Raw genomic sequence first — 26,360 nt, 5'->3', positions numbered from 1 at the left:
GCGGAGCTTGCAGTGAGCTGAGATCTGGCCACTGCACTCCAGCCCGGGCGACAGAGCAAGACTCCCTCTCAAAAAAAAAAAAAAAAAAAAAAAAAAAAAGAGATAGAGTTGCCAGGCTGGAGTGCAGTGGCACAATCTCAGCTCACTGCAACCTCTGTCTCCCGGGTTCAAGCAATTCTCCTGCCTCAGCCTCCGGAGTAGCTGGGACTACAGGCACCCGCCACCACACCCCGCTGATTTTTGTATTTCTAGTAGAGACGGGGTTTCACCATATTGGCCAGGCTGGTCTTGAACTCCTGACCTCGTGATCTGCCCACCTCGGCCTCCCAAAGTGCTGGGATGACAGGCGTGAGCCACGGCGCCCGGCCCCAGTGTACCTTTTTGAGTCATTTTCCCTGTGTAGCCCTCTTGTTTTTGACATCATTTGTCCACTCCTGTTCCAAAGCACCCTTTCAAGGATTGTTGTGTAAGAAATCATTCTCAGAGATGTTAATGCTGCCATCACTGAGGGTAAAAGACAGACATGACTATGTAACAAAGACTCTGCCTCCCACTTGAAGGCCCTACATATTTCATGACAGCCTTGATGATGGTGGGATGCTGAGAGAGAAATGATTTTCTGGAAAAGGAAAGGATGGGTTGAGGGATGAGAGAAGGCACTGTGGTCATGGAGTAAATGTGTTCATCAAGCTGGAAACAAGGAGGAGTAGGAAGCCTCCTGGTCCTGCATGCTGGTGAAAGTGAAGCTCATGTCAGGGAAGAAGGATTTTTTTTTTTTTTTTTTTTTTTTTTTTTGAGACGGAGTCGGCCGGGCGCGGTGGCTCAAGCCTGTAATCCCAGCACTTTGGGAGGCCGAGACGGGCGGATCACGAGGTCAGGAGATCGAGACCATCCTGGCTAACACGGTGAAACCCCGTCTCTACTAAAAATACAAAAAACTAGCCGGGCGAGGTGGCAGGCGCCTGTAGTCCCAGCTACTCCGGAGGCTGAGGCAGGAGAATGGCGTAAAACCCGGGAGGCGGAGCTTGCAGTGAGCTGAGATCCGGCCACTGCACTCCAGCCCGGACGAAAGAGCAAGACTCCGTCTCAAAAAAAAAGAAAAAAAAAAAAGAGAGACGGAGTCTCGCTCTGTCACCCAGGCTGGAGTGCAGTGGCCGGATCTCAGCTCACTGCAAGCTCCGCCTCCCGGGTCTACGCCATTCTCCTGCCTCGGCCTCCCAAGTAGCTGGGACTACAGGTGCCCGCCACCTCGCCCGGCTAGTTTTTTGTATTTTTTAGTAGAGACGGGGTTTCATGGTGTTAACCAGGATGGTCTCGATCTCCTGACCTCGTGATCCACCCGTCTCGGCCTCCGAAAGTGCTGGGATTACAGGCTTGAGCCACCGCGCCCGGCCGGAAGAAGGATTTAAACAAGCAACTGAATGTGCTTTGCTTACTGTTCATTCTTTCCCTGGCAGAACAGTGAAGATTCACGGGTTGCCAAATTGATAGAGAGCTTTGGGTGACTTGAAAGCATTCTAGCTTCCTTATTTGAGCCTTACGCAGACAGCAGGCAGGTGGCACTGGGAAGGCTGAGCTTTGCTGCTGCCTTTCTTACCAGTGCAGATGCTCTCCTTCTCTACTCCCCAGTTCCTTCTCTGTGCCTATCCTGACTTCATCAGCATTAAAGAAGAAACTAAATATTCTTGGAATTTGTTTTAAGTGGGGAACTCAAACTTCTACAGCTCTGCTGGATACACATGCCCCTGTTCCCATCCTGGCCTCTGTGGTGCAAGGCAGGGGGGTGGGCTAGGTGCAGGAGAGGCTGAAAGTCCCCGGGGGATAAGCATGGGTCATGGGTGCAAGCATGGGCAGAAAAAGCCTCAGTATCTGGCCCTCCCTGGTTGCTGAAAGTACAAGCAGGAGAAGGAAGCTTCACAGAACTTACTGTGAAGAAACGAAAGAGAAAACCTCCTCTACCCTGGCAGCCCCCATGCTCGCCTCCTCTGCACCCCTGCATTTCCCTCAGGCTGCCTGGGATCACGTGGTACAGCCGGCTAGAGCGCAACTTCTGTATCAGGGAAACTGTTTGTGCAGCAAACTGGGTGGCCGGACTTGAAGAGGTGGCTCTCACCTCTTCAAGGTATATTTAGAAATCACTGGACTGAAGCACGCTGGAGGAGTTCAACCTGAGTTTCCAGATCACTCTTTATATTTTCATGGTTTCTGGCCACCATCCACTAGGCAGCCTGGAGGCTTCCACCCACTGCTTCTTAGGGACCAAGTCCTAGGGAGACAGGGACGTTCTCCTGAGGCTTGAATCCCACCGTCAGAGCCTTCTGATCTTTCTGGATTCAGGAGGGTTTCCTCCCAAGGTGAAAAGGGGAGGAGGTGGGTTAGGGAAGCATTGTCTTCGCCCTCTCCCTCCAGTGTTCCCTAACCTTCACACCATGTTTGACTTAACCACACAGGGTCCACCCACCCCTATATCCAGCCTCACACGGGACTTACAGCATGACTCTCTCCAAGGGTGGGACCCAGCCAGGAGTAGTGGTTGAAACTCACCAGGAGATTCCGATGTGCAACCAAATTGAGGGTCAGTTTATTTTCGTGCTTATCCCACTTTAACCCACCTGTGAAACACCTGGGGTTGTTATTCAGCTGCAGATACTGATTCAGCCGGGGCGGCCTGTGCCTGAGGGTCTGTGTTTCTCAGAAGCTACAGGTCTGCGGGTGACACTCTGGGCACCCAGTCCTCTTTGCTCAAGTAAATGAAACACGATGATTGAAATGTAAGGAAATTGGCCTGAGGTGAAAAGGAAAACTCAAAACACCTGTAAGACGTGTCATGGTTCAGAGAATTTTATTCATATGGAAAGAAATTAACCAAACAGAATTTTACAATGACTTTTAATAACAAAGGTTCCAAGGCTAACAGAGTACATCATTATAAATGAAATTCATTCACAAACTTAAAGTTACTCTATTGTTTACATGTGGTATGATAATAATAATAGTAAGATACATTTTACCATGTGCCATTCATGACGTGCTTTGCATAAGTTATTGAATCCACTGAATCACTCCAACATGGAGAATATTGGTACCTCAACTTTACACGTGTGCTAGCTGAGATGCCCTCTCTGTCACAGTGGAAATCAGAGTCTAGGTAGCTTTGTAAAATAAATGGACTATTTCCCTTGTTTGGTATCCTGGAAAAATGTATACGGTATAAAAAAAGAACAGTTTCTTAAATGTTTGAATTCACTGATAAAAAAATCACATTCTTCCAAGAAAAAAAAAAATCCCCCTTTTTCCAAGGCTAAGCATTTCTCACTATAACTCTCCTTCACAGTCAAATATTGTGGAGTCAGTAGATACTGAGGTTTTCCACTACCATCGAAGGGCCCTTTGCCCAGAATTACTCAATCTCAGTCGTTGGCTCCCTCCCCCAGATGAGTTTCAAAGCTTTCTATTGACACTAGTGGAACATTGTTTGCTTATGTTGACTCCGTTTCTCACATAATGATATGTAATTGAAAAAGAAAAGTATAGGACACTTTCATGAGCCCCATTTTAATACAGGTTACATTTACATAATGTAAATAGGCAGGGTTCCTTGATCCCCGGTAGTATCTGGGGTCCACGTTTGAACAGGCGCCGCCGCCAGGGAGTGCTGACCCCGCACAGGGCTGCTTCCTGCCTCTCCGCTTCTCAGTCCTTCAGCCACTTCCAAGTCACATGCGCTTGAAGCCGGGTCTCCTTGCCTTGGGGGCCTCAGTCACTGTCACTGTCCTCAGAGGAGGAAGTGACCCGAAGGTCCTCATAGAGGACACTCCTTGAGACCTGGGGACAGCGGTCCTCAGGCTCCCTTGAGACGTGAGGGCTCTGAGCAGAAGCAGAGTTCTCAGGAGGGCGGGACGTGGGAGGCGTCCTGAACCTGGGGCTCTCCTGTCCCTCGTCCCCTCTCATGAAGGTGACACTGCCGGGCCTCCCTGGAACATGAACGGGTGGTCCAGCCTGGAGGACGGGGCAGCCCTGGGCTGGGCCCAGGAAAGGTGAGCTGGGTAGGGGCTGGAGGTTGACTCTGGGCTGCAGGGTTGCTGTCTTGGTGGCTGTTGTCTCTGTGGTCGCCTTGGGTGCCTGTTTGGATCCAAGTCCAGTTGCCATGAAGGGAGGCTGGAGTGTCCGCACAGCGCCCACAGCCGGGACCTGAGTTCTCAGTGCGGGGGTCTGGAAGGAGCTGAGTCTTGCTTTCTTTGTGGGATTCTGGACGGTCTGGGTGGGGACGGGGCCAGGCTGCTTTCCTGGCATCTGGGTTCTGGAGTCCTGGCCACACTTCCGTCTGACTTGCTGTGGTCCGGGCTTTGCATCTGCATCAGGACGTTTGATTTCTGCCTGGGATTTCAGGCCGGGACCCAGCGCAGACGCCTTCATGGCAGGCTGGGGAGCCCCGTAGGAGGACACGTCAGGCCTCTTGGCTGGCGGCCTGGCACTGAGAGTGGGGTTCTGGTGGGGGCTCTTCAGAACAGGGAGCAGGGAGGCAGTAATGTCCCCGCCATGTCCCTTGGTGGGTCCACAGGTGCTCAGTTCAGCTCGATCATTGTGACCCGAAGGGCAGAGTAATGTCATCCCAGGTATGTAGACAGGCGGTGGACCTGTGGACACAGGGCCCAGGACAGATCTCTTCTTGGTGCTGTGGACAGGCAGAGGCACGGTAGGATGCTGCAGGAGAAAACACCTCACATGAGACAGCTCAGCAGTAGAATTTCCAAACTCTATGAAGCAGGGAACTCACATGTCAAACCACATCACAACAGAAGCTGTGTGAACACGAGAAGCAAGCTAGGACAGGCTGACATGAGAAACAGAGGAGAATAACACACACTGGGACTGCGTCTAAATCAGGATCAAATATAGGGAAGACCCTACAAAAGAGATAGGACACAGGAAATTAAACGTCACAGAAAAGGATGTACACATGGTCACTGAATATATGCAGAACTGTCACTTCAGGAATAGTGTTGGGGAAAGATGGCCTACCATTCTGTTTGCTGTGACTATCACATATGAAAATTAAACCTGTCTTTATGCTGTCTGTTGTTAATATCAAGGGAATATCAATTCCCCACACAACGTGGAGACTGGAAACGGCACAGCTCCTTTTGAAAGCAGATGTAAGAACATGTATTAGAATGAAGGAGATGCCTTATCTGCAGCCAGTATCCCGAAGGCATCTGATCAGTCACTCCCCACGGGCACTGAAATGCGCCCAGCAGCATCTGCTGGCCCACTTGCAAATAAAGGCACAGAAACCAACTTTCAAATAAAGAAGCTGAGGCTGGGCACGGTGGCTCATGCCTGTAATTTCCACACTTTGGGAGGCCGAGGCGGGCAGATCACAAGGTCAGGAGATCGAGACCATCCTGGCTAACACGGTGAAACCCCGTCTCTACTAAAAATACAAAAAATTAGCCAGGCGTGGTGGCGGATACCTGTAGTCCCAGCTACTTGGGAGACTGAGGCAGGAGAATGGCGTGAACCCAGGAGTCGGAGCTCACAGTGAGCCGAGATTGCACCACTGCACTCCAGCCTGGGTGACAGAGTGAGACTCCGCCTCAAAAAGAAAAAGAAAAAGAAGAAGAAGAAGGAGGAGGAGGAGGAAGAGGAGGAAGAGGGGGAGGAGGAGAAGGAGGAGGACGAGGAAGAGGAGGAGGAGGAAATGGAGTATGCGAAGTCCTGGGGCAGCACAGTTCTCCTGCAGGGCAGCCTAGGTCTCAACATGATCCCCACCCATGAGGAGCACAGAAGTGAAGGAATCACGCACCCAGAGGAGAAACAGAGGAGGGGCCGGGGAATGCTCACCCTCAGGAAGAAACAGGCTTTCACTGGCTCCTTCCAGGTTCCCTGTGTTTTCTCTTGGGGACTCCTGGGAAATGTCTGCGTCGGAGCTTTGCTCTGCTGCTGCTGGGGCCTGTGGAAGAAATCACATTCACCGTCCGGACCCGCCTGGTTCTCCTGCCCACACCAGTGAATGGGAACCAAGCACCCTCCCGGAACCCAGCCCAGCCCTTGCTTTCGGTGAGGGAGACATTCAGGCCTCTATGACCTAGGCCAAGACAGCCCCTTCTCTCATCTCAGAGGTTGCCCTACTTCCAGGAAGCTCCCCCACTTGCCTGGCCATGGTCCCAGGTCCCCTAAGTTCATTCAGACCCTGGTGCTGCTCTGTCGACCACAGGCAACATCCCCAGGTCTCCACAGCCCCTGCCCTCTAGAGACTCTCAGCGCGGGAATAAGCTCGGAGTGTGGACCCTGGAAGGCAGCGGCCCCCGCCCACCTGCACGTGGAGCTTTCCTGTGTGTGCTTAGAGAAGGCTGCACAGAAAGAGTAGGGGAGACACCAGCTCCTGAGGCGCTGACCTCACGAAGTCCTTGACCCTGCAAAATCCTTACCTTGGACCTTGCTCCTTTTCTCTGTCAATCCTCATGAAGGGCCCTGGAGCCTGGGGTAGCTGGGGCTTTGCTGGTTGCAGGTTCTCCTTCCCCTTGTGTGAGCCCCGGGGCTGCAGAGGAAGGGCCCCACTGCACCTCTTCGTGGGGCCGGCCTCGCTCCTGGCTGAGTGCCCACAGGCCCCGCAGTTCTTGCATTTCACCTGCAGGTGGAGGAGGACAGAGGGCAGCGAGTCAACAGCATTCACAGGCGCCTGCGAAGGTTCACACACGACCTGGGGTTGGAGATGGATGATTTTAGGAGGGGGACATAGGCCCATGGGCTGTGGGTGGCCAGGAAACTCAAGATAGTATCGTCCTCCCCAGAGCCCGTTGAACAGGGATTCCCAGGAGGAAGGACGCGTGTGTCTGAGAGTGAAGATAATGAACCAGTGTTGAGGACTCGGCAAACACCAGGCTGCACATGACACTGGACAGAGAATGAGGCTGCGCCTCAGAGACTCCGAATGGGCCAATCTGCCAGGGAGGAGGGCACAGACCTGTCAGCCTGAGTCCAGTGGGAACCCCTAAGTCATAAACACGGTTCCCATGTTCAAGCCCGCTCTCTGGTGCCCATTGGTTACCCACGTTTTCAAGCCCCCACTGACCCTGGATTCCTCCTCCTCTGCTGGGGGAGTCCTCTGCCCCACGGGTGTCCTCTGCTGCTTCTGTGGGTTCTTGGCTGTGGGGAGCCTCTGAGCCTGGTGATGGACAGGATGACCTGCCATCTGTGGCAGGTCCTTGAGCTTCTGATCAGTCCTCTTTATTAATTGATTGTTGGATTTCCTAGTCATCAGAAAAAGAGAAAGCATTACACAGACACCAGACGAAAGTCCCTCCTACCCTTATTTACCCAAGTAGGGATGGAGGGACGCGCTGGCCACTGAGTCACACCCACTGTCACTTGGTCCTCTCTGAACCCAGGTCCCAGTTGTGCTATTTTGGGACTCTCTCCCAGCCTGGCCTACTCCCAGAACAGGACACAGATTTTATCAACCAAACGCTGCTTGATTTCTAGCAGGAGAAGTGAGATTTGCAGCCTTGCATAAAAGTTTTCTGGGCTCTGAGTTTGTGTGCAGTCAGTGCCTCAGAGCTGAAACCTTCTGACAATATTAATCAAAGCCAAGAGATGAATAGCTAACAACTAGTGATTTTTTTTCCAGCTAGTTCCAGAAAACCCGCTATTTCACAAAATGATTTCTCACTCTGAAAGCCTACCAGAAGCTCAAAACTGTGCCAAGCTTTCTTACTCAACCTATGGACACTCGTGACGTTTCACAGGAGACCCCTGTGACCACACGCCACTCTTCACACAGAGGCAGGCACAAAGCCAAGGCAGGACCAGCCCGCTGAGGATCCTGCGACGCTGACACGTATGTGCACGTTCACGCCAGGCATCGCACACATCACAGCGCATGTCGTGGGGGACACGCAAGATGGACGCCCCCAGGTATGTTCAGCGGAAACCTTGAGCCCACACTGTGCTTGGCCGTCCCATCCTTACTCCCTAATATTTGTCTTACCTCCCCTCTTGGGATCCACGTCTTTGTGAAATTGTGGGGGGCCGGTCCACCAAAGCCTGACATTTTTCATTCGAGACACAGCGGGCGGTCAGATCCTCTCCTGGCTTCAGAGGAAATCGCAGAAGAACCTCCACAGAGGCAAGAACAACCCATTTCTCTGTCATCAAGTCAATCTAATGCAGGGAAAGGAGAATGGAGCGGCAACCTGAGTTCTGCAGGCAGGAGGAAGGCTTGGCAGAGGAGAGGAGGAACTCCCAGCTTCCTGGGATTTTAAAGGGAATGCTGGACAGTCTCACATTTCATTGTTTTTTCTTTCTTTTTTTTAAAGAAGTCATTATATGAAAAAGATACTTGTACATACATGTTTACAGCAGCACAATTTGCAATTGCAAAAATATGGAAGCAGTCCAAATGTCCAACAATCAACGAGTGGATAAAGGAACTACGGTGTGTGTGTGTGTGTGTCTGTGTGTATGTATGTATCTATCTCTCTCCTTATCTATCTATCTATCTATCTATCAATCAATCTGATAGAATACTACTGAGCCATTAAAGGAAGAAATTAATGGCCTTCGCCGGCACCTGGATGGGATTGGAGACTATATTCTCTGTGAATGAGTCAGGAATGCAAAACCAAACACCTTAAGTCTTCACGCATGCGCGGGAGCTAAGCTATGAGGGCGCAAAGGCAATCTCAACAGTTCTTTACTCCAGAGCCGGTGAGGAGTTTGCTGGTGACCTTCAAATGGCCCAAGAGTGACAGCCCAGGGTATCAGGAAGAGCTGCTGTTCCCAGGTGGGAACTAAGGGGCGGTGGCACTGGCATTTTCCCGTGTCCCTGAGAGGAATTACAAATCGATTCTAACGGGTCAGTGTCCGTGTATGGAGGTTGTGACACCCTGACTATGACCCGATCCTGGGCGGGGAGCCTGCTTCAGCCGTCCCCCCTAGGCTTGGACTCCCCGCCTTCCACCTGCCTCCCAGGTGACCCCGCAGCTCCCGCACTCACATCTCTTTGTGGGATCCCGCACTGCTTTAAGAACTGCTTCCCCTGTTCCATGGAGAGAGTGTTGGGGTCCATCACTGCTGGTCCTGCCCCAGGGATTCTGTTTCTCTGTGGAGGGAAGAAAACGAGACGCTGATTCCTTCCTATCCCTGGAATCTCCCAGGGGCAGGATGCAGTCAGCCCCATCTCTCTGCTGTGCCCACCGTGTCCCTAGGAGTAAACTCACACATCCTGTCATTCAACCTACACGGACACAACCTTCTCTTTCTTTCATGTCTTTCTGGTGACATGACACCAATGTGAATGAGAAAAGCAGGTGATCTATAAAAGCAGTTGTTCACTGGACTTAGCATGTTTGATATGTATGCAATGCAGGTCCCTTCCCTAGAGACCCTCATGGTATACCATCAAACATCTGGGTAATTTGATCATGGAATTGGCCTCAAAGAATATTCAATATATTAGAAAACTGGATATTTTAACCATCCGTACACCCTCCTTGTCAAAACTACATATACCTACATTTTATAAGTTCTTTCTCAGATTAAGGATGTTTTAAACTATGAAGCACATTCTTTGAAATTTCTGAAATCAAACTCCTTGAGATCAAGCAAGATATTCAAGGGAAACCATCAAGTGGCAGGAAAATACAAAATAAAGCACTTTTATGTCAAAACTGCTGAGCAGTGGAAAACCTAGGTTCAGGGGAAATGTCTTTGTCTAAATGACCACAGTGCTAGGGAAACAGGAGCAGGGGAGAGTGAGGGCGACACCATTTATAAATCAACTCCATCTGAAAACTAGTGAGGCACAGTCCTGGCCAGACACCAGCCACGTCCTAAGACGTTTGCAGCTGAGGAAGCAGCATAGCAATGCTTGCAAAGACAGACTCCTATGAAAGCAAAATGTCCAGATGCCCCACATCCAAAGCAATAGATGCCTTCAATATAATGATAGCTATGCTTTCCTGACCTACACATTAGAATGTCAAGAGGGGTTTTCTTTAAATCAACAGAATACTAAACGTTGTCACGCTGTCAGCCCACCGCATGTAGACACAGCTTAGTTAAATCTTCACATGGAAAAGACCTCTATATCAGAACAACTTAAAAAAAAAAGACGGTGCATTTTCCGGTCACATTCTGAGGTCTCCCTACTCTGTAATGTAGTAGCTTTCAGTAAACTCTCTCCTCACTGTTCTCTGCAACTCGCAAGGAGTTTCTTCCTGTGTGAGAACAAAGAACCATCTCCTGGGGTCTCAATCGGGCCTTTTTTTTTTTTTTTTTTTTTTGCCACAACATGATTGCAAAAAGATAAAATTGGGGGAAGTGCTCAGGTCTATAGAGACAGAACAACATGAGATTACAAAAATGAAAAGATGGAAATGGTCAATCAAACAATGAGTTGGAGCAGATGAAAAAATAAAGAGAATACGACAGGAAAACGTGCTCTTTATTTGAAAGCAGCAGTAGGATACATTACCACGGGTTACCACAGAAAGATAATAAAATTCACCTCCATAGATCATATTAGGAAACAGAGAAGACAATACTGCCATGAAAATACAAAAAAAAAAAAAAAATGATCAGGGAATGCTACATTGGGGGCAAACACATTCGAAAATCTAGAATAAAATGTGCTTTCCTCTTCAAAATCCAAATCACCAAAATTGAGAGGTAAAGAAACATTTTTCGCTACATATTTAAGTAGAACCATTCTTTATTCCAGCATTATAGATTGGGTGCTCCCAGCCTAACTCCTGCTTGGCTTACTCTATGGGTAGAGGCTCAGGGCCCTGAATTTTTACCAGCTCCTAGCAAAGGCCAATGAGTATACTGATATAAAAGATAAGTGAAGAAATTTCTCATTTAAAGACCCCCCATCAAAGGCACCAGGTCTCCATAACTGCTCATCCGGCACCCACACAATTCACGGTGCTGGGTGAGTATTCCTTGCAAATGTTGACCTTCATGTGATCATTAAAATTTTGTTTTTAATTTTTTTATTTTGTTTTTTGTTTTTCTTCTTTTTTTATACATATATATATATTTTCGATCATTACAATTTCTGAAACGTTTTTTGAATCAGGCTCTGTCTTAAGAAATACTATGAAGCACTTAAGTAATCTTGACCTCAACATCTAAAACCACCCACTACAGAGGTTTCTCACGCTTCTATTTCTCCCGTTGGAATCAACCAAGGCCCAAAGTAGTAGTGGACAACCTGTTGTCTTCCTTCCCTCCAGCAGCCACTCGGGGAAGTGGACCCTCGGCGAACTCTACTCCTCACAGTGGGGCTTCCACGATGAAGGGAGCAAAGACCACTGAGGAGAAGGTCCGTTCTCCTGCTGGCATTTATACTGCCCCAGAGCCCCACAGCCACTCCCCCTGGCTAACCTAATCGTGATGTAATCACATCTCATCTAATTACCTCTCCCTCTTTCTCCATTTCTTAGTTATTCTGTTCCTAGCACTTTCATTTTATCACACATGTGTACATCCAAAACAAATAACACAATTTTCTCTTTGCCCTTCCCATCATTTTAAAATTTAACCTAGAACTATATATTTGGAACAACATACACTATTTTCTGCATGTTTAAAATGTTCATACATAAGCCCAGGCTGTCTCATTCTGTGTCTCTAAAGGGAACGGGCAGCTCAGTCTCCCATGGCAGGGAGTTCAGTGGAAACCAGGACTGGACATTCTGGCCTTTGTGGGGCCAAGGATAAGTGAGGTCTAAGAACAGCCTGGCTCGCTGTGAGTCCAGGAATGGACTAGAGTATGCAGTGTGGCTATGGGGGATGGGTCACCCAAACTCTCCATGTATCCGTGGGATTTTTAAAAGCCCACCTCAGATGGGGAGAACTGCAAGAAGCCAAGTGTCAGTTCCAGGGACAGCTCCTGGAAAGAGTCCGTGGCTCTTGCTTTTAATCTCTGATGGGAACAGGAAGGCAAGCACGGCTCCAGGGTGTGGACAGGAGCTCAGCAACTCACCGGGATTGAAACATCCTGAGGTCTGGGCAGCACTCGGGGCTTGGGGATGCAGTGTAGACTCGCCTCTCTGCAGAGATGAGATGGGAGTTGATAGAGTTTGGATGTGTGTCCCCGCCCAAATCTCCTATGGAACTGTCATCCCCAGTGTTTGACCTGGGGCCTGGTGGGAGGTGATTGGATCATGGGGGCGATTTTCTCATGAATGGTTTAGCCTCCTCCCCTGTGGCTGTGTCCTTGCCAGAGTGAGTGAGTTCTCATGAGATCTGGGCATTTAACAGTGTCCAGCACCTGCCTCCCCACTCTCTTGTCTCTGTTTTTGCCATGGGAAATGCCTAATCCCTCTTTGCCTTCCGCCATGAATAAAAGCTCCCTGAGGCCTCCCTAGAGAAAGATGCTGCAATATTTCCCATACAGCCTGCAGAACCATGAGCTGATTAATTCTCTTTTCTTTATATATGACCCAGCCTCAGTTATTTCTTTTTTTTTTTTCTTTTTTTGAGACGGAGTCTCGCTCTGTTGCCCAGGCTGGAGTGCAGTGGCCCGAACTCAGCTCACTGCAAGCTCCGCCTCCCGGGTTTACGCCATTCTCCTGCCTCAGCCTCCCGAGTAGCTGGGACTACAGGCGCCCACCACCTCACCCGGCTAGTTTTTTGTATTTTTTAGTAGAGACGGGGTTTCACCGGGTTAGCCAGGATGGTCTCGATCTCCTGACCTCGTGATCCACCCGTCTCAGCCTCCCAAAGTGCTGGGATTACAGGCTTGAGCCACCGAGCCCGGCCAGTTATTTCTTTACAGCAATGCAAGGAAGGGCCTGATAAAGGAGTGTTCCCAAGAATTCTCGCAGAGGTATCAGGGTGTGGGGTCTCTCTGTCCTGTTAGGGTGGGTTTCTCACTCACAGGCTTCCCGAACGTCTCCTGTGACAAAGGACAGAGGGAGAGGTCGCCCTTTCTATCTTTCAAGGTCCTTCTGCCTGTGGGTGCAATGGTGGTGTGGGGTAGAGAATATGAAGTTAAAAAGGCGTATTTTCAAAATTCACATGGGATTTCCCAAGATAATCTCATCTGAGGAAGTCGCTCTGGGAATGAAGAAGAGCAAGAGAAACATTTCATTTGCATTAATATTTTACCTCCCTCACATTTATACTAAAAATTCACATACAATGATTCAGTTAGGAGGAATAATTTTTTGAGATACGGTACAGTATTGTAACTATGGTTAACAATAAGGTATATTATTAATTCGCAGAATTGAAAAGACTGAATTTCAATCATCCTCACCAAAAAAGTGTTAAGTATGTCAGGAATTCAGATGTTAATTTGATTGACTTACAATTTCCACAGCATATACATCTATCAAATTAGCACAACACACCCCATAAATATAGACAATTATTATTTATCAATTAAATTTGTTTTTTTAAATTCACACACAAATGAAAACCGAAAAATGGCCAGTAGCTGATTTCTGCACCCAATTCTTTCACCCTCAATCATACAGTACGTACTGTGTGACCCTATGCAAAAATAAAATCTCACGTTTAGCGCTATCAATTACGGGAAAAAAGAGTTGGTTTTTTTTTTTTTGATACGGAGTCTCGCTGTGTCGCCCAGCCTGGAGTGCAGTGGCGCAACCTCGGTTCACTGTAAGCTCCGCCTCCAAGGTTCCCGCCATTCTCCTGCCTCAGCCTCCCGAGTAACTGGGATTACAGGCGCCCGCCGCCACGCCCAGCTAATTTTTTGTATTTTATTCAGTGGAGACAGGGTTTCAACGTGTTGGCCAGGGTGGTCTGAATCTCCTGACCTCATCATCTGCCCGCCTTGGCCCACCAAAGTGCTGGAATTACAGGCGTGAGCCACCGCACCCAGCCAAGAGTATTTTTTTTTAAGCAAAGATGTTTCCAACTATAGTGGATTCTTTTTTATTGCAAATATTTAATAGATTCAAAAAGATTTCTAAGGTGTCTCTTGTAAGTATATATAATTTACTTTTAATTGACAAATAGTTCTTATGCATACTCACGGGGTACGTGGCGACCTTGGGATAGGTTTAATGCGTGGTGATTAGATTAGGGTGACTGGCATGTCGGTCGTTTCAAGCCTGCGTCCTGTCTGTGTATTGGGGACGTTCACTCTCCTCCCTCTAGCTACTGGAAACCCTGCATTATTGTTAACGGTAGCCATCCTGCCGTGCCGTGGAGCACAACACAGTGGGCTCGTGAGCGCGCTCCCCAGCCTGCGCGCTCCGGAGGCGTCTCCTGGCAGGACTGAGCCACGTGGGCGTGGACCGCACGCGGTCGGTGACTTCAAAAGCCCCATTTAGGTCCTCTGCACTTACGTCCTGCAGAGCACCGACAGCCCTGCTCTGGAAGCGCGTGTCTGCTTAGATGTCCTGAGCAATTTATGGCACCAGGCGCTGGAAGGGAAGTTTGCAAATGAGGAGTTCAGTGGATTTCTAACCAAGTCCAATTTCACCGGAGCGGAGTCCCGCGGGGACCAGCAGGTTCTTTCTCGCTCCGGGAGAGGGCGCTCCTGCCCGGTGATTGTAGCCGCGGCTTCCTGGCTGCTTCCCAGCGTGGATTTGCACCCTGTCGATTTCCTGCGGGTGGGCGGTGCATGACCCTGGTTGGGATCCTTGTTTGCCCCAGCGTCCCGAGGAGCTGGGACTACAAGTGCCCACCACCACGCCCGGCTAATTTTTTTTTGTATTTTTTTGGTAGAGATGGGCTTTCACCGTGTTAGCCAGGATGGTCTTGATCTCCTGACCTCCTGATCCGCTAGCCTTGGCCTCCCAAATTACTGGGATTACTAGTTTGCTTTTTCTAAGGAGCTCTTAATAGCCTAATTTATCATTTCCCCTTTACAGTTTATGATTTTTGCTCTCTTAAGAAATCTTTTCCTATTCTAAGAACAAAGCGATATTATGTTTTGTCGTGTTTTGTTTCAGTCGTTGTTAATTATCATTTACAACTTAATTGATCAACCCATTCAGAATGAGTTACTCTGTGGGTGGTGATTTCTATTTTTTCCATTAAGTCAACACATTTTAACTTCTTCTGGAAATGTTGTATTCTGCTTTCTGTTGATCTGCCCTCCCCTGTTCGTGCTTACTCAGGTCATCACCATCACACCTTTGGAGCTGATTTTTCTGCGAAGTCTCCTGGCTATTCTATTTCTTCCTCCCTCCTTCCGTCTTTAGCAATCCTACACTTCCACAAAGCAAGGTCAGTCTTACTTTGACAATTCTCAATGGGCCTTTTTGATCTGAGTGTCCCTTATTGCCATATATTAAAGGGAAAGCAGACTGCGTTGGGAGAAAATCCTCCATGGATCCCTCAAGTGTTTTTTTCAAGTGATCTTATACCCACTTCTGTTCCAGATTACCTTTTCAGGTTTTTGTTCGTTTGTTTTGTTTTCTTTTTCTTTGTTACATCAAAGAGCTTTGGAACATAGCGGTAGTATCACTCTCCAAAGCAAGGAGCAGGTTAATTACCTGACTAAGAAAGATTATGCCTTCCCTGAGGCAAAGATGGGGTAGTTTTGATTGCAGCCCTATTGAAAAGATTGGGGTTTCTTAAGCTCCAGGTTGTTCATCTGTGAAGCACATCTACTGTGCGTGTGGCGTCCACCTGGGCCCCTTTGCGTCAACTCCATGGGGCTTGGCAGAGCAAGAGAAATGGATGTGAACGTGAAGCTCTTGGTGCCTATTGTGCCATGAATAGTAATGTCTTTTTCTCAGTCCCTGGAGTCTTGGATTTTCTGGTGGATCACCCTGAGGTCAGGAGTTCAGGACCAGCCTGGCCAACATGGCAAAACCGCATCTGTACTAAAAATACAAATATTAGGTGGGCATGGTGGCACGTGCCTGTAATCCCAGCTACTCGGGAGGCTGAGTCAGGAGGATCACTTGAACTGAGGAGACGGAGGTTGTGGTGAGCCGAGACCGTGCCATTGTGCTCCAGCCTAAGCAACCTTTGAGTTTCATCTCAAAGATGAATAAATAAATTAGTTAATTTTTAAAACATAAAGATGGGGTTTAACCATGTTGCCTAGACTGGTCTCCAACTCTTGGCCACTAGTCACCCTCCTGCCTCGGCCTCCCATCGTGCTGGGATTACAGGCACGAGCCACCACGCCTAGCCATATTACGCTTTTTTAAACTTGCTAATATTTTAGATATGCTATTTTCCCCTCTAAACATAATCATATTTTAGCTGATTACCAGGGGTGTGAGAAAAATACAGTTCATAGTACATGTTAACTTACAGATATTGCCATAAAATTATTGCATGCAGAAATGAGGTGATTTATAATTTTATAATTTTTTTCTTTTTTTGAGACGCAGTCTCACTCTGTCACCCAGGCTGGAGGGCAGTAGTGAAATCTCGGCTCACTGCAACCTCCATCTCTTGGGTTCAAGCGATTCTCCTGCCTCAACCTCTTGAGTAGCTGGGATTATAGACATGTGCCGCCATGCTCAGCTAATATTTGTACTTTTAGTACAGATGGGATTTTGCCATACTGGCCAGGCTGGTCTCGAACTCCTGACCTCGGGGTGATCCACCCGCCTTGGCCTCCCAAAGTGCTGGGATTACAGGTGTGAGGCACCGTGCCCAGCCCATTTTATAATTTAGTTTTTTTTCTTCAGGCACACATAAAACAGAATAACCTGACTGCAATGTATCCTTAGTAATATCTCATAATTATTCTCTACATGAAAATAAATCCCAATGTTTGAAGACTGCCTATTTTACTGCCTTTGTTATTCGAACCTGATAGAATACTCAGGAAAGAACAACAAAGAAAACACCTAAAATAGATTACAATTGGATGGGTGTGGTGGTTCACCTGGAATCCCAGCACTTTGGGAAGCTGTCAATCAGAAAATGTTTCAATTGTCAATCAGAAAATGTTTCAATTTCCCTGTAGCCCGGAAGCCTCCACTTCGAGTTGTCCTGTCTTTCTGAACCAAAGCAATGTATTTCTTTTTTTTTTTTTTTTTTTTTTTTTTTTGAGACGGAGTCTCGGTCTGTCGCCCAGGCTGGAGTGCAGTGGCCGGATCTCAGCTCACTGCAAGCTCCGCCTCCCGGGTTTACGCCATTCTCTCGCCTCAGCCTCCGCGTAGCTGGGACTACAGGCGCCCGCCACCTCGCCCGGCTAGTTTTTGTATTTTTTTAGTAGAGACGGGGTTTCACCGTGTTAGCCAGGATGGTCTCGATCTCCTGACCTCGTGATCCGCCCGTCTCGGCCTCCCAAAGTGCTGGGATTACAGGCTTGAGCCACCGCGCCCGGCCAGCAATGTATTTCTTAAAAGTATTTGATTGATGTCTAATGCCTCCCTAAAGTGTCTAAGAACAAGCTGTTACCCATCACCTTGGACACATGTTCTCAGGACCTCCTGAGGGTCATTCATATTTAGCTTAGAATAAATATCTTAAAATATTTTACAGAGTTTGACTCTTTTCCATGACAAGAATAATTCATTTTAAGTGCGGCATGAAATAACAAACGTAAGGAACAACTGGGCAATTTATAGGCACTGTTAACAATGTCAGTGCTTTTTTAAAAAATCACTCTTTTGCTTATTGAGACGGAGGAGGGAGCTTTGGGGTAGAGCGTCTTACTTTGTCGTCCAGGCTGGCCAGGACCTCCGAGCTCAGCGATCCTCTCGCCCCTGCTTCCTGAGTAGCTGGGACCCTAGACTCCTGCCACCCCGCCCGTATCCCTGCTGTGTTTATGCAGCAGGTAGTGACCTCACTCCTCCCTGGCCTGAGCCCTGCGCTCCGCACCCCAGGCGGTGGCCCTAGGGAAGTCTGGAGCTGAGCACAGGGTGGACTCAGTGAACGGAGAATTGAAAGGGAGTGGATTTCTCTTCTGTTCTGTGGGCCATCAGCATGAAATTGTATGTTTCGCTCAGGCAAGGCTTTGCATTTCACATTCTAGTTTGCATTCCTGCCCTAGACAATTTCGAGGCTTTGGAATTAAATTGCTAAACTTGATTTCAATAGCAAGGAACTTTCCTGGATCCAATTTCCGCCACAGGGCGACTTCTCAGGGAGATACTGTCTCCCCAACTGCTGAGCCGCTCCAGCCTCACTGACGGGTTTCGCCTCCAAAACCGAGAAAACAGAGGCACGGAGAGGGAGAGGTGGGGAAGCTCAGGCCCCGCCCCCTTCCCGCCCCCGCGGACCCCTCACAGTCCCAGGGCTCTACTCACCCGCCCCCGGCCCCTGGTCCTCGGCGCCCTGCAGCAGCCTCGCTCAGGCCCCACCCACTTCTTCGCGTCCCTTCCCGGCCTCGCCCAGGCCCCGCCCACCTCTTCGCGTCCCTTCCCGGCCTCGCCCAGGCCCCGCCCACCTCTTCGGGGACTAGCCCAGGTTTGGCTTAGGTCCTGCGCTGATTGGCACAGACCCGGAAGCGGATGGCGTGGTCTGAAGGTTGAACCATCGCGTCTGCGCTTCTTATTCTCTTGGCGCTGCTATACCCGCGACGTGGGGTCCCCACAGACCGACCCCTCTTTCTCAACCCAGAGCAAATTGAGACGTCCGGGTGAGAGTCGGTGAGTCGCCTCCTTTTGAGTTTAAAATCGCCCTGAGGCTGGTCCTGTCCTCGGTCTTTCTGCAATGGGGGCTGTGCAGACACCTCCTGTCAGGAAACTTTACTTTGAAAACCGTTCCTGACCGTCCTCCTGCTTCGCGCTGTTTCAAGTCCCCACCCGCGAGCTGGATTCTCGCCCTGCTGGAGAGCGCCCCCCAGCCTCGCTCTTGGCGGCCCCTGGAGCGCAGCGCTGCAGCCCCAGTACCGGGGGTCAGGAAAGCACTCCACTGGGTGGGAGTGGGCCCGAGCGAGCGTCTCCAGGCACCGTTAACAACGTGTTGGGGGATGAAAATATTTCTTTTGAGGTCCCTATGGGCTACCCCTTATCTGGATGAAGGATCTGGCCCTGGGCCAATGAAATGCTGAGGTGGGCCGGGCGCGGTGGCTCAAGCCTGTAATCCCAGCACTTTGGGAGGCCGAGACGGGCGGATCTCTACATCAGGAGATCGAGACCATCCTGTCTAACACGGTGAAACCTGGTCTCTACTAAAAATACAAAAAATTAGCCAGGCTTGGTCACGGGCACCTGTAGTGCACTCCAGCCTTGGCAACGGAGCATGACTCTGTCTCAAAAAAAAAAAAAAAAAGGCATACTGAGAGTCAGTGTAATGTTTTCAGTCTTACCTTCACTGAGTTCTAAGGGCTGAATTAAAGCAATGAGCTTGACTTTGTGGGCTGAAGTGCCCTGGGACAATGATCTGGCGTCAACGGCAGTGTCCAGGGTTACCACCGCATATCCTGCACATCTGTCTCCTTATGGGTTGATGAACCTGCTCCTGTCCACGTATAGCTCCCGGTATACTGATGCCCAAGGCTGGTCCCGGAGGTCAGGCCTGCTAGAGTAAACTGAGTCCAACATCTCTACACAGTTATGCTCGACAGGGCTCTCTGATACTGGGAGCAAGGTGGCGGGTTCAGGGTGTTACAAACTTCAGTGGTTATGCCGGGATTTTCAGAGAGCAAGCTTTGGTACTTGGTTAGTCTAGACTACCAATGATGTCCTTTGGTAGTCATTAAAGTCACCACAGCATGGGGGCCTTTATGTTCAGGTTTTGCCTAAGAGTTAGTTTAGGTGCTTCTTGTGCTAGCAGGGCAGTTGCTGCCAAGGCCCTCAAACGCGGGGACTAACCTTTAGAAACCCCGTCTAGTTGTTTAGAGAGGTAGGCCACTGGCCTCAGCCAGGGCCCCACAGTTTGGGTCAAAACTTTACCTGCCATCTTTTCTCTCTGGGAAACATACGGTATAAAAGGCGGTGTCAGATCAGGTAATCCCAGGGCTGGGGCTTACATAAGATTTTCTTTTAACTCAGGAAAGGCTTGCTGTTGTTGGGATCCCCATTCAGAAGGCTCCTGGTCCTCCCCGTTTGTGACTCCGTACAGAGGCGTGGCAAGTACTGCAAAGTGTGGGATCCACAGTCTGCAGAACCTCAGAGCTCCTAAGAATTTTTTCACCTGCTTTCTGGTTTTAGGCTTCAGTAGGTTGCAAAAGACCCGCTTTCTTTCTGACCCCAGGCTGCGCTCCCCCTGTTGGATAGTAAATTCTAGGTTATGTACCTGCTGTTAGCGGATCTGGACTGCTTCTTGAACACCTTATACCTACGGTCCTGCAGGGGCCGGAGTAGGGCATCCGTTCCCTTGGCACACCCGACTGCCATGGGGTGTCTGAGCAGAATGTCGTCAATGTACTAGCAACACGCAGCCCAGGCCTCTGGAGGGAAACTTCTGGAGGTCCCGAGCCAGTGCTTCCCCGAAGGTGGTGGGGGAGTTCTTGAACCCTTACAGAAGCCAGGTCCAAGTGTACTGAGTGGTGACACCTGACCCCAGATCTTCCTACTGAAAGGCGAAGAGCTTCTGGCTCTCAGGGGCTAGTCTAATGTTAAAGTATCTTTCAGGTCTAAGCAGGAGAACCAGCTGTCCTCAGCTGACAGCAACCTTAACAACGTGTACGGGTTAGGTCCTGTTGGATGTAAAGTCACTGTAGCTTGACTGACTAAGCGCAAGTCCTGTACCGGCCTGTAGTCCTTGGTCCCTGGCTTGGGAACAGGCAGGAGGGGAGGGTTCGTGGAGACTGACAAGGGACTATAATACTAAAGGCTCTCAGGCGCTTGAGATGGACCTGGATACTTTCAAGAGCTTCTCTGGAGACCGGGTACTGTTTTTGCTTGACTGACTTGGCCCTACACTGAACTTTTATAAGTACTGGGGATTGGTTAACTGCCAACCCTGGAGGGTTGTCTTCTGTCTACACCCTTGGCCACTGCTTAGCCAGAGTTGGTCTTATCTCTTGGCCCGCCTCAGTTAAGAAAAGTCTCCATTCCTTCTCCCAGGGGACCGTAAGGGCCATAATGACTCCCGATCCGGGTAACCTTAGCTGTAAAGAGCCATGCTCTGTAGAAGAGATGGTGGCTCTCAGCTTGCTAAGCAAGTCCTTTCCTAGCAAGGCCAAGGAGTAGTCAGGCATGTACAAGAACTGGTGGATCACTTTATGTCCTCCTACAGTACAATTCCAGGGCAAGCAGAAAGCTTGCTTTGCTGAAACTCCCATGGCTCCGATTGTATCAACAGTCTTTTTGGATAAGGGGGCAACTGAGGTGGTTACTACTGAATGTTCAGCATCGGTATTGATAAGAAAATCAATGTCTTTGCCCCTAACTGTCATCCTGACCATGGGCTCTTTGGGGGCACTTGAACCCGGTCCTCGTCAGTCCTATAACTCTTCTGCCAGATTGAGCATGGCCCATTCCTCTTTGTCTGGGGCCTTCTGCTCTGAGTCACCTTGTTTTCCTTTTAGCTGAGGGCACTTGTCCTTCTAGTGTCCTATTTCTTGACAATAAGCACACTGGTTATGCTTCAAGCTTGGAGAGCTAGGCTGAGTATCTTTCCAAGGGCCCCTCTTCTCTTGCCTCTTCGGGGGGACCCTCTGATTGCTGCGGCTAACAGGTGGGTGATTCGCCGGGCCTGGCGTTCACTCTGTCTCTGTGGTTTTCCTTACGGTTTACTGCGTCCTTGTTTACAAACACCTGGTTAGCTTTTTTTTTTTTTTTTTTGAGACAGAGTTTCACTCTTATTGCCCAGGCTGGAGTGCAATGGTGTGATCTCGGCTCACCGCAACGTCTGCCTCCCAAGTTCAATCAATTCTCCTGCCTCAGCATCCCCAGTAGCTGGGATTACAGGTGTGCACCACCACGCCCAGCTAATTCTGTATTTTTAGTAGAGATGGGGTTTCTCCATGTTGAGGCTGGTCTCAAACTCCTGACCTCAGGTGATCCACCCGCCTCGGCATCCGAAAATGCCGGGATTACAGGCATGAGCCACCGCGCCTGGCCTCTGGTTAGCTACTTCTAATAACTGTGACATATTCATCCCTGCAAACCTGGCCTGTTTCTGCAGTTTTCTTTTTTTTTTTTTTTTTGAGACGGAGTCTCACTCTGTCGCCCAGGCTGGAGCGCAGTGGCCGGATCTCAGCTCACTGCAAGCTCCGCCTCCCGGGTTTACGCCATTCTCCTGCCTCATCCTCCCGAGCAGCTGGGACTACAGGCGCCCACCATCTCCACCACCTCGCCCAGCTAGTCTTTTCTATTTTTTTTTTTTAGTAGAGACGGGGTTTCACCGTGTTAGCCAGGATGGTCTCGATCTCCTGACCTCGTGATCCGCCCGTCTCAGCCTCCCAAAGTGCTGGGATTACAGGCTTAAGCCACCGCGCCCGGCTTGTTTCTGCAGTTTTCTTCTAATGCTTTCTGCGCTTTGACTAAAGCCATGTTAATCATGCGCTGATTTTCAGGGCTATCAGGATGGAAGGGGGTAGACATACAATAGGCCTCACACAGCCTCTGGTAGAATTGTGCTGGACTTTCTTCTTTTCCTGGATGACCTCAGAGGCCTTGTTAACGTTTGTGGCCTTCCAGGCTCCCCTCTTTAATCCTTCCAGGAGAGCTGCCCTGTGTGGGTTCAACCTTTGCATGTCCTCTCTTTCATTTGGGTCCCACCGGGGGTCGGTTCCTGGGAACTGGGTCCTTACATACTCTTGGGGGTTTTGGTAACAGCCGGTGCCTGTTCCTCCAGCACTTAGTCGCTGCTTGGAGCTCTCTCCGCCTTTCATCTGTGTTAGAGAGGAACGTGAGCGTGTTCTTCCTGATGAGGTAGCGTCAGCCTGAGTGGGGTTATGGGTCAGGATAATAGTTTGGAGCAGAACAGGTAGAGCTTGTGGCTTTTCCGTATAGGACGAAGTATTGTTTTTCCAGTTGAGAAGGTGGACAGAGGTGAAGGGCTGGTACACAAAACACGCCTCTCCACCATGTGCCCATCCTCATCTACCCCAGTACACCGCTGCTCTCTCAGGGGCATTTGTGTCCCAGTTTTGGTCCAGCTGCCAAGGGAGGGGTTTCTCCCGAGGCTTCACATCCTCTCTTGTCTACTCTGGGTGGCCTAGAGGTGTGTGTGTCTTGTGGAGGCGCAAGTTCTGTGGGCTCAGGAGCGGGGAGTCTCTCTCCCTGGTAGGGGGAAGGCACCACCGGGATCACTGGTGCCATCTCCTGCAATGGGTCTTCTGGTGTTGGGTCGGACAGAACTTTAGGAGTTTTTTTTCTTCAGCAGGTGGAGCGGGATCTTTCCTTGGCTCTCTGTCCCTTTGCTGCTGGCACTGCTGCTGCCTGCCTTCTTAGCCACTGTGGGGGGTCTAGTACCAGCTGTAACCAAGTATCTGTGTATGGGAACTGGTCTAGGTGTCCTGGCTTTCCTGTTACCTTGTGCATACCTTTGAAACAAGAGACCTGTCCTGGCTTCTCTCTGATGGCCAACCCACTTCTAATGCTGGCCAATCTATCTCACATAAGTTCTAAGTTTGCCTAGTGTCATAGTAACTCCACAGTCTCTGTTAAATCCTTTCTTGAAATTTTTCAACGTAGTTCCTCGTGGAGTGGGCTTACTTTGTGTCTGACCCATTTTTTCTCAAGACAAAACAACACTCACACTACAAGAAGGAAAGGGTAAAAGATCACTCACTCATCTAATTCACACTAAATCAAGATCAAAACCAACGCCAAAGGGTCGTTAAAGGCACGCCTGTTTGTCAAGCAATTCAAAACAAGTTAAAATCAAAACCAAAACCAAAGTGCCAATAAAGACACCCCGTGGGTGATCAGGGCACACTTCCACTCAAATGCAGTGGGCAAGTTCCCAAGACTGGTCTTACCGTGTTTCAGATGACCAGGCTCCAAGTCCCAGTTCCTTTCTGGTGTTTGGCCAGTGTTGATCCTCCATGGGGCCCTGCCATGCACCACTCTGATGAGGCATTCCACTGGGGCAAATGCCTACCTGGGAGCGCTCTCAGGATCCGCATTGCTCGCGCTGGTCAGAGTCCCCCGCAGGGATGCTCCACAGGGCAGGCCTAAGCCACCTAAGGGGCTTCCTCAACCATCCATTAATCACCTCACTTCCCAGTCATAGAACCAAGAAATGTAGCAGGACAAGCTGCAGACAAAACCCCTCAGACACCAGGTTAAAGAAGGAAGTGGCTTTATTCAGAGCCAGGAGCATCGCTGGACTCCTGTCTCAAGAACCAAGCTCCCCGAAAAAGAAATTCCTGGCTTGTTTTTGTTTTTGTTTTTTTGAGATGGAGTCTTGCTCCATCGCTCAGGCTGGAGTGCAGTGGCACAATCTCGGCTCACTGAAAGCTCCACCTCCCAGGTTCACGCCATTCTCCTGCCTCAGCCTCCCAAGTAGTTGGGACTACAGGCACCCGCCACTGCACCCGGCTAATTTTTTGTATTTTTAGTAGAGATGGGGTTTCACCATGTAGCCAGGATGGTCTCGATCTCCTGATCTCGTGATCTGCCCAGCTTGGCGTCCCAAAGTGCTGGGATTACAGGCATGAGCCACTGTGCCTGGCCAATTCCTGGCACTTTTAAGGGCTTGCAACTCTAAGGGGTCCACGTGAAAGGGTCATGATAGATCAAGCAAGTGGGGTACATGACTAGGGACTACATGTATCAGCTAACAGAACAGAAAGTTTTGCAATGCTTCTTGATACAATGTCTGGAATTTACATATAACATAAGTAGTTTAGGTCAGGGGTTGATATTATTATTTTTATTTTTAACCACCAGGGCCGGGTGGTGGTGCCAAGGCCATCTGGCTATCTTCTGTTTCTAACTTTTTGCTTTCTCCCTTTTCTCCTGTCTTGTGAACTAGGCAAGGGGGAGGGAGGAGGGCTGCAGGAGAAGTGGTGGTCTTCCTACCTCAGCCTCCAGAGTAGCTGGGACCACAGCCACGCACCACCACACCACGCTGTTTTTTGTGTTCTTGGTAGAGACGGGCTTTCACCATGTTGCTCTCCAACACCAGGGCTCAAAGGATCCAGTCTCATTGGCCTCCGGAAGTGCTGGGATTTCAGGTATGCTGTTTCATCAAAGATTGCTATTGTCATAGGATGGGACCCACACTCAATAATACTTACAATGGCGCTGGTGGTCCTCGTCTGTGTCCAGCATTAAACATCAAGGCAGTTTCCTCCATGTTGAGAGCTGAGATCAGCCTGTGATCCATAGGGAGGTGAGGGGACTGTGCTCTGTGTGGGGTTTGGTTAGGGCCAGATCTGTGCCCTGCTTCAGCGTGTGTGTGTGTGTGGACTATTCCAGGAGGGGAGCAAGATCTGAAAACGGGTCAAAATTACCCTTGTAGGCCTTGCTGTGGGACGTTCTTATCTCTGCATGATCTCTGGTGCAGTGGGCAGCAGAGGACCATCTTTCTCTTGGGTGAGGTCTCCCCTGTGTGTTCGTTTTGTCACAGGAAAGGAGTGAGTGGTTTCTAAACATTAAATCTCTGATGTTTTTTCACACACCGGATTTCTAAAGACTCATGTTACATGAGGAAGCCACCAAGAAGAGCAAAGCAAAGGATCCAGGGATGGCTCTTCCTCAGGTGAGTGATATTCCTCGGTGGATTCTGCTGTCTCTTTCCTTTCTGAAATGCCAGGTATTGTAGTAGCCAGTCTTCTGTGAGTCTGAAGCATCCTGCCTCACACATTTGCTCGCACTCACCCAAGACTTTTCTCAGTCCTTGTCATCTTCACTTAAATTCCATCTCCTATAACCTAGTGAATGAGCTTGGGAAGAGGCGGCACTGGGCATGGGCCTGGGAAGGGCTCACACCAGACATGGATGGAGATGGGGTGAGGGTCCCGTGCTATCAATGATGTTGGGCAGCAGGGATTGTTCAGGGGCCACATCTGGATGCACGTTTAGCTTTTTCTGGACCAGATCAGAGAAACTGTATATGAAAGTCATTCATTAATGTGCGCTGGTATCTGGTAAATTCTGGAAAAGGAGACAAACTAGGGGAGATATTTTGTGTCTGATTTTGTAATGCATTTGAAGCTACACTAGTGAGTCAATATGTGTCTGACTCCACACTTTTTGTTTTAGGAGACAGGGTGTCACACTCGGGCCCAGTCTGGAGTGCAATGGCACAATTCTAGTTCACAGTAGCCTCGAATTCCTGGACTCAAGTGATCCCCACATTAGACTCCCAAAGGGCTAGGATGACAGGCATGTGCCACCATGCATGGCTAATTCTTTTATTTCTTATTATTTAGAGTTAGGGACTTGCTATGTTGTCCAGGCTGGAGTGCAGCGGCACAGTCATAGCTCACTATAGCCTTGAACTCCTGGCCTCAAGTGATCCTCCCACCTGAGCCTCCCAAATTGCTGGGCTTATAGGTGTGAGAAAGCCCAGCAGGACTCTGCACTGTCAATGGCTTGGAATAGAATCGAAAGTGG

At 49.5% G+C, this 26,360-nt stretch overlaps 4 protein-coding genes across 15 annotated transcripts in view; 2 read left to right on the top strand and 2 right to left on the bottom strand.

The window, feature by feature from the left end:
- LOC117093612 (zinc finger protein 813-like) overlaps positions 1 to 26,360 on the bottom strand; it is a 361,257-nt gene that overhangs the window by 34,337 nt on the left and 300,560 nt on the right. The gene's annotated exons all lie outside the window — the stretch shown is intronic.
- LOC117093625 (protein FAM90A27P-like) lies at positions 2,820 to 18,426 on the bottom strand. 9 transcript variants are annotated; one of them, XM_033229004.1, is made up of 9 exons: positions 18,306 to 18,426; positions 14,328 to 14,588; positions 13,030 to 13,068; positions 8,999 to 9,103; positions 7,991 to 8,163; positions 7,076 to 7,253; positions 6,432 to 6,631; positions 5,845 to 5,953; positions 3,537 to 4,704 (listed from the first exon to the last, which is right to left on the bottom strand). In XM_033229004.1, exons 4-9 carry the CDS (start codon positions 9,068 to 9,070, stop codon positions 3,757 to 3,759), a joined length of 1,680 nt encoding a protein of 559 aa, XP_033084895.1. In that variant the 5' UTR covers positions 9,071 to 9,103; positions 13,030 to 13,068; positions 14,328 to 14,588; positions 18,306 to 18,426; the 3' UTR covers positions 3,537 to 3,756. The 9 variants fall into 9 exon arrangements, with proteins under 9 accessions (XP_033084899.1, XP_033084898.1, XP_033084901.1 ...); XM_033229008.1 differs by lacking the exons at positions 13,030 to 13,068; positions 14,328 to 14,588; positions 18,306 to 18,426 and adding exons at positions 11,993 to 12,059; positions 18,207 to 18,242 and having other exon boundaries at positions 2,820 to 4,704; XM_033229005.1 differs by lacking the exon at positions 13,030 to 13,068.
- LOC117093650 (zinc finger protein 813-like) overlaps positions 18,426 to 26,360 on the top strand; it is a 20,421-nt gene continuing 12,486 nt past the window's right edge. Inside the window, 2 exon segments of the mRNA XM_033229077.1 lie at positions 18,426 to 18,546; positions 25,424 to 25,503. Of these exon segments, the coding sequence (XP_033084968.1) occupies positions 25,441 to 25,503 (63 nt within the window). The 5' untranslated portion in view covers positions 18,426 to 18,546; positions 25,424 to 25,440.
- The window catches only part of LOC117093616 (zinc finger protein 28), a 47,813-nt gene continuing 46,938 nt past the window's right edge, over positions 25,486 to 26,360 (top strand). The window contains exon 1 of the mRNA XM_033228973.1: positions 25,486 to 25,503. The gene's annotated coding sequence lies outside the window, so the exon portion shown is untranslated. The remainder of the gene's footprint in view (positions 25,504 to 26,360) is intronic.

This window comes from Trachypithecus francoisi, unplaced genomic scaffold, assembly GCF_009764315.1.
Source record: "Trachypithecus francoisi isolate TF-2019V2 unplaced genomic scaffold, Tfra_2.0 Lachesis_group12, whole genome shotgun sequence".
NCBI lineage: Eukaryota > Metazoa > Chordata > Mammalia > Primates > Cercopithecidae > Trachypithecus > Trachypithecus francoisi.
The sequence above is the reverse complement of the archived record's forward strand: the minus strand, read 5'-3'. Positions and strand labels throughout refer to the sequence as shown.

Bases quoted from the DNA above. Each gene is read 5' to 3' on its own strand.
- LOC117093625 (XM_033229003.1), bottom strand. From the start codon at position 9,181: ATGGGGCTGACTGCATCCTGCCCCTGGGAGATTCCAGGGATAGGAAGG. The intron at 8,164-8,998 runs GTGAGTGCGGGA...TCCCTGCATTAG, and splicing joins GCGGGATCCCACAAAGAGAT to ATTGACTTGATGACAGAGAA. The intron at 6,632-7,075 runs GTCAGTGGGGGC...CTCCACCTGCAG, and splicing joins CAGAGGAGGAGGAATCCAGG to GTGAAATGCAAGAACTGCGG.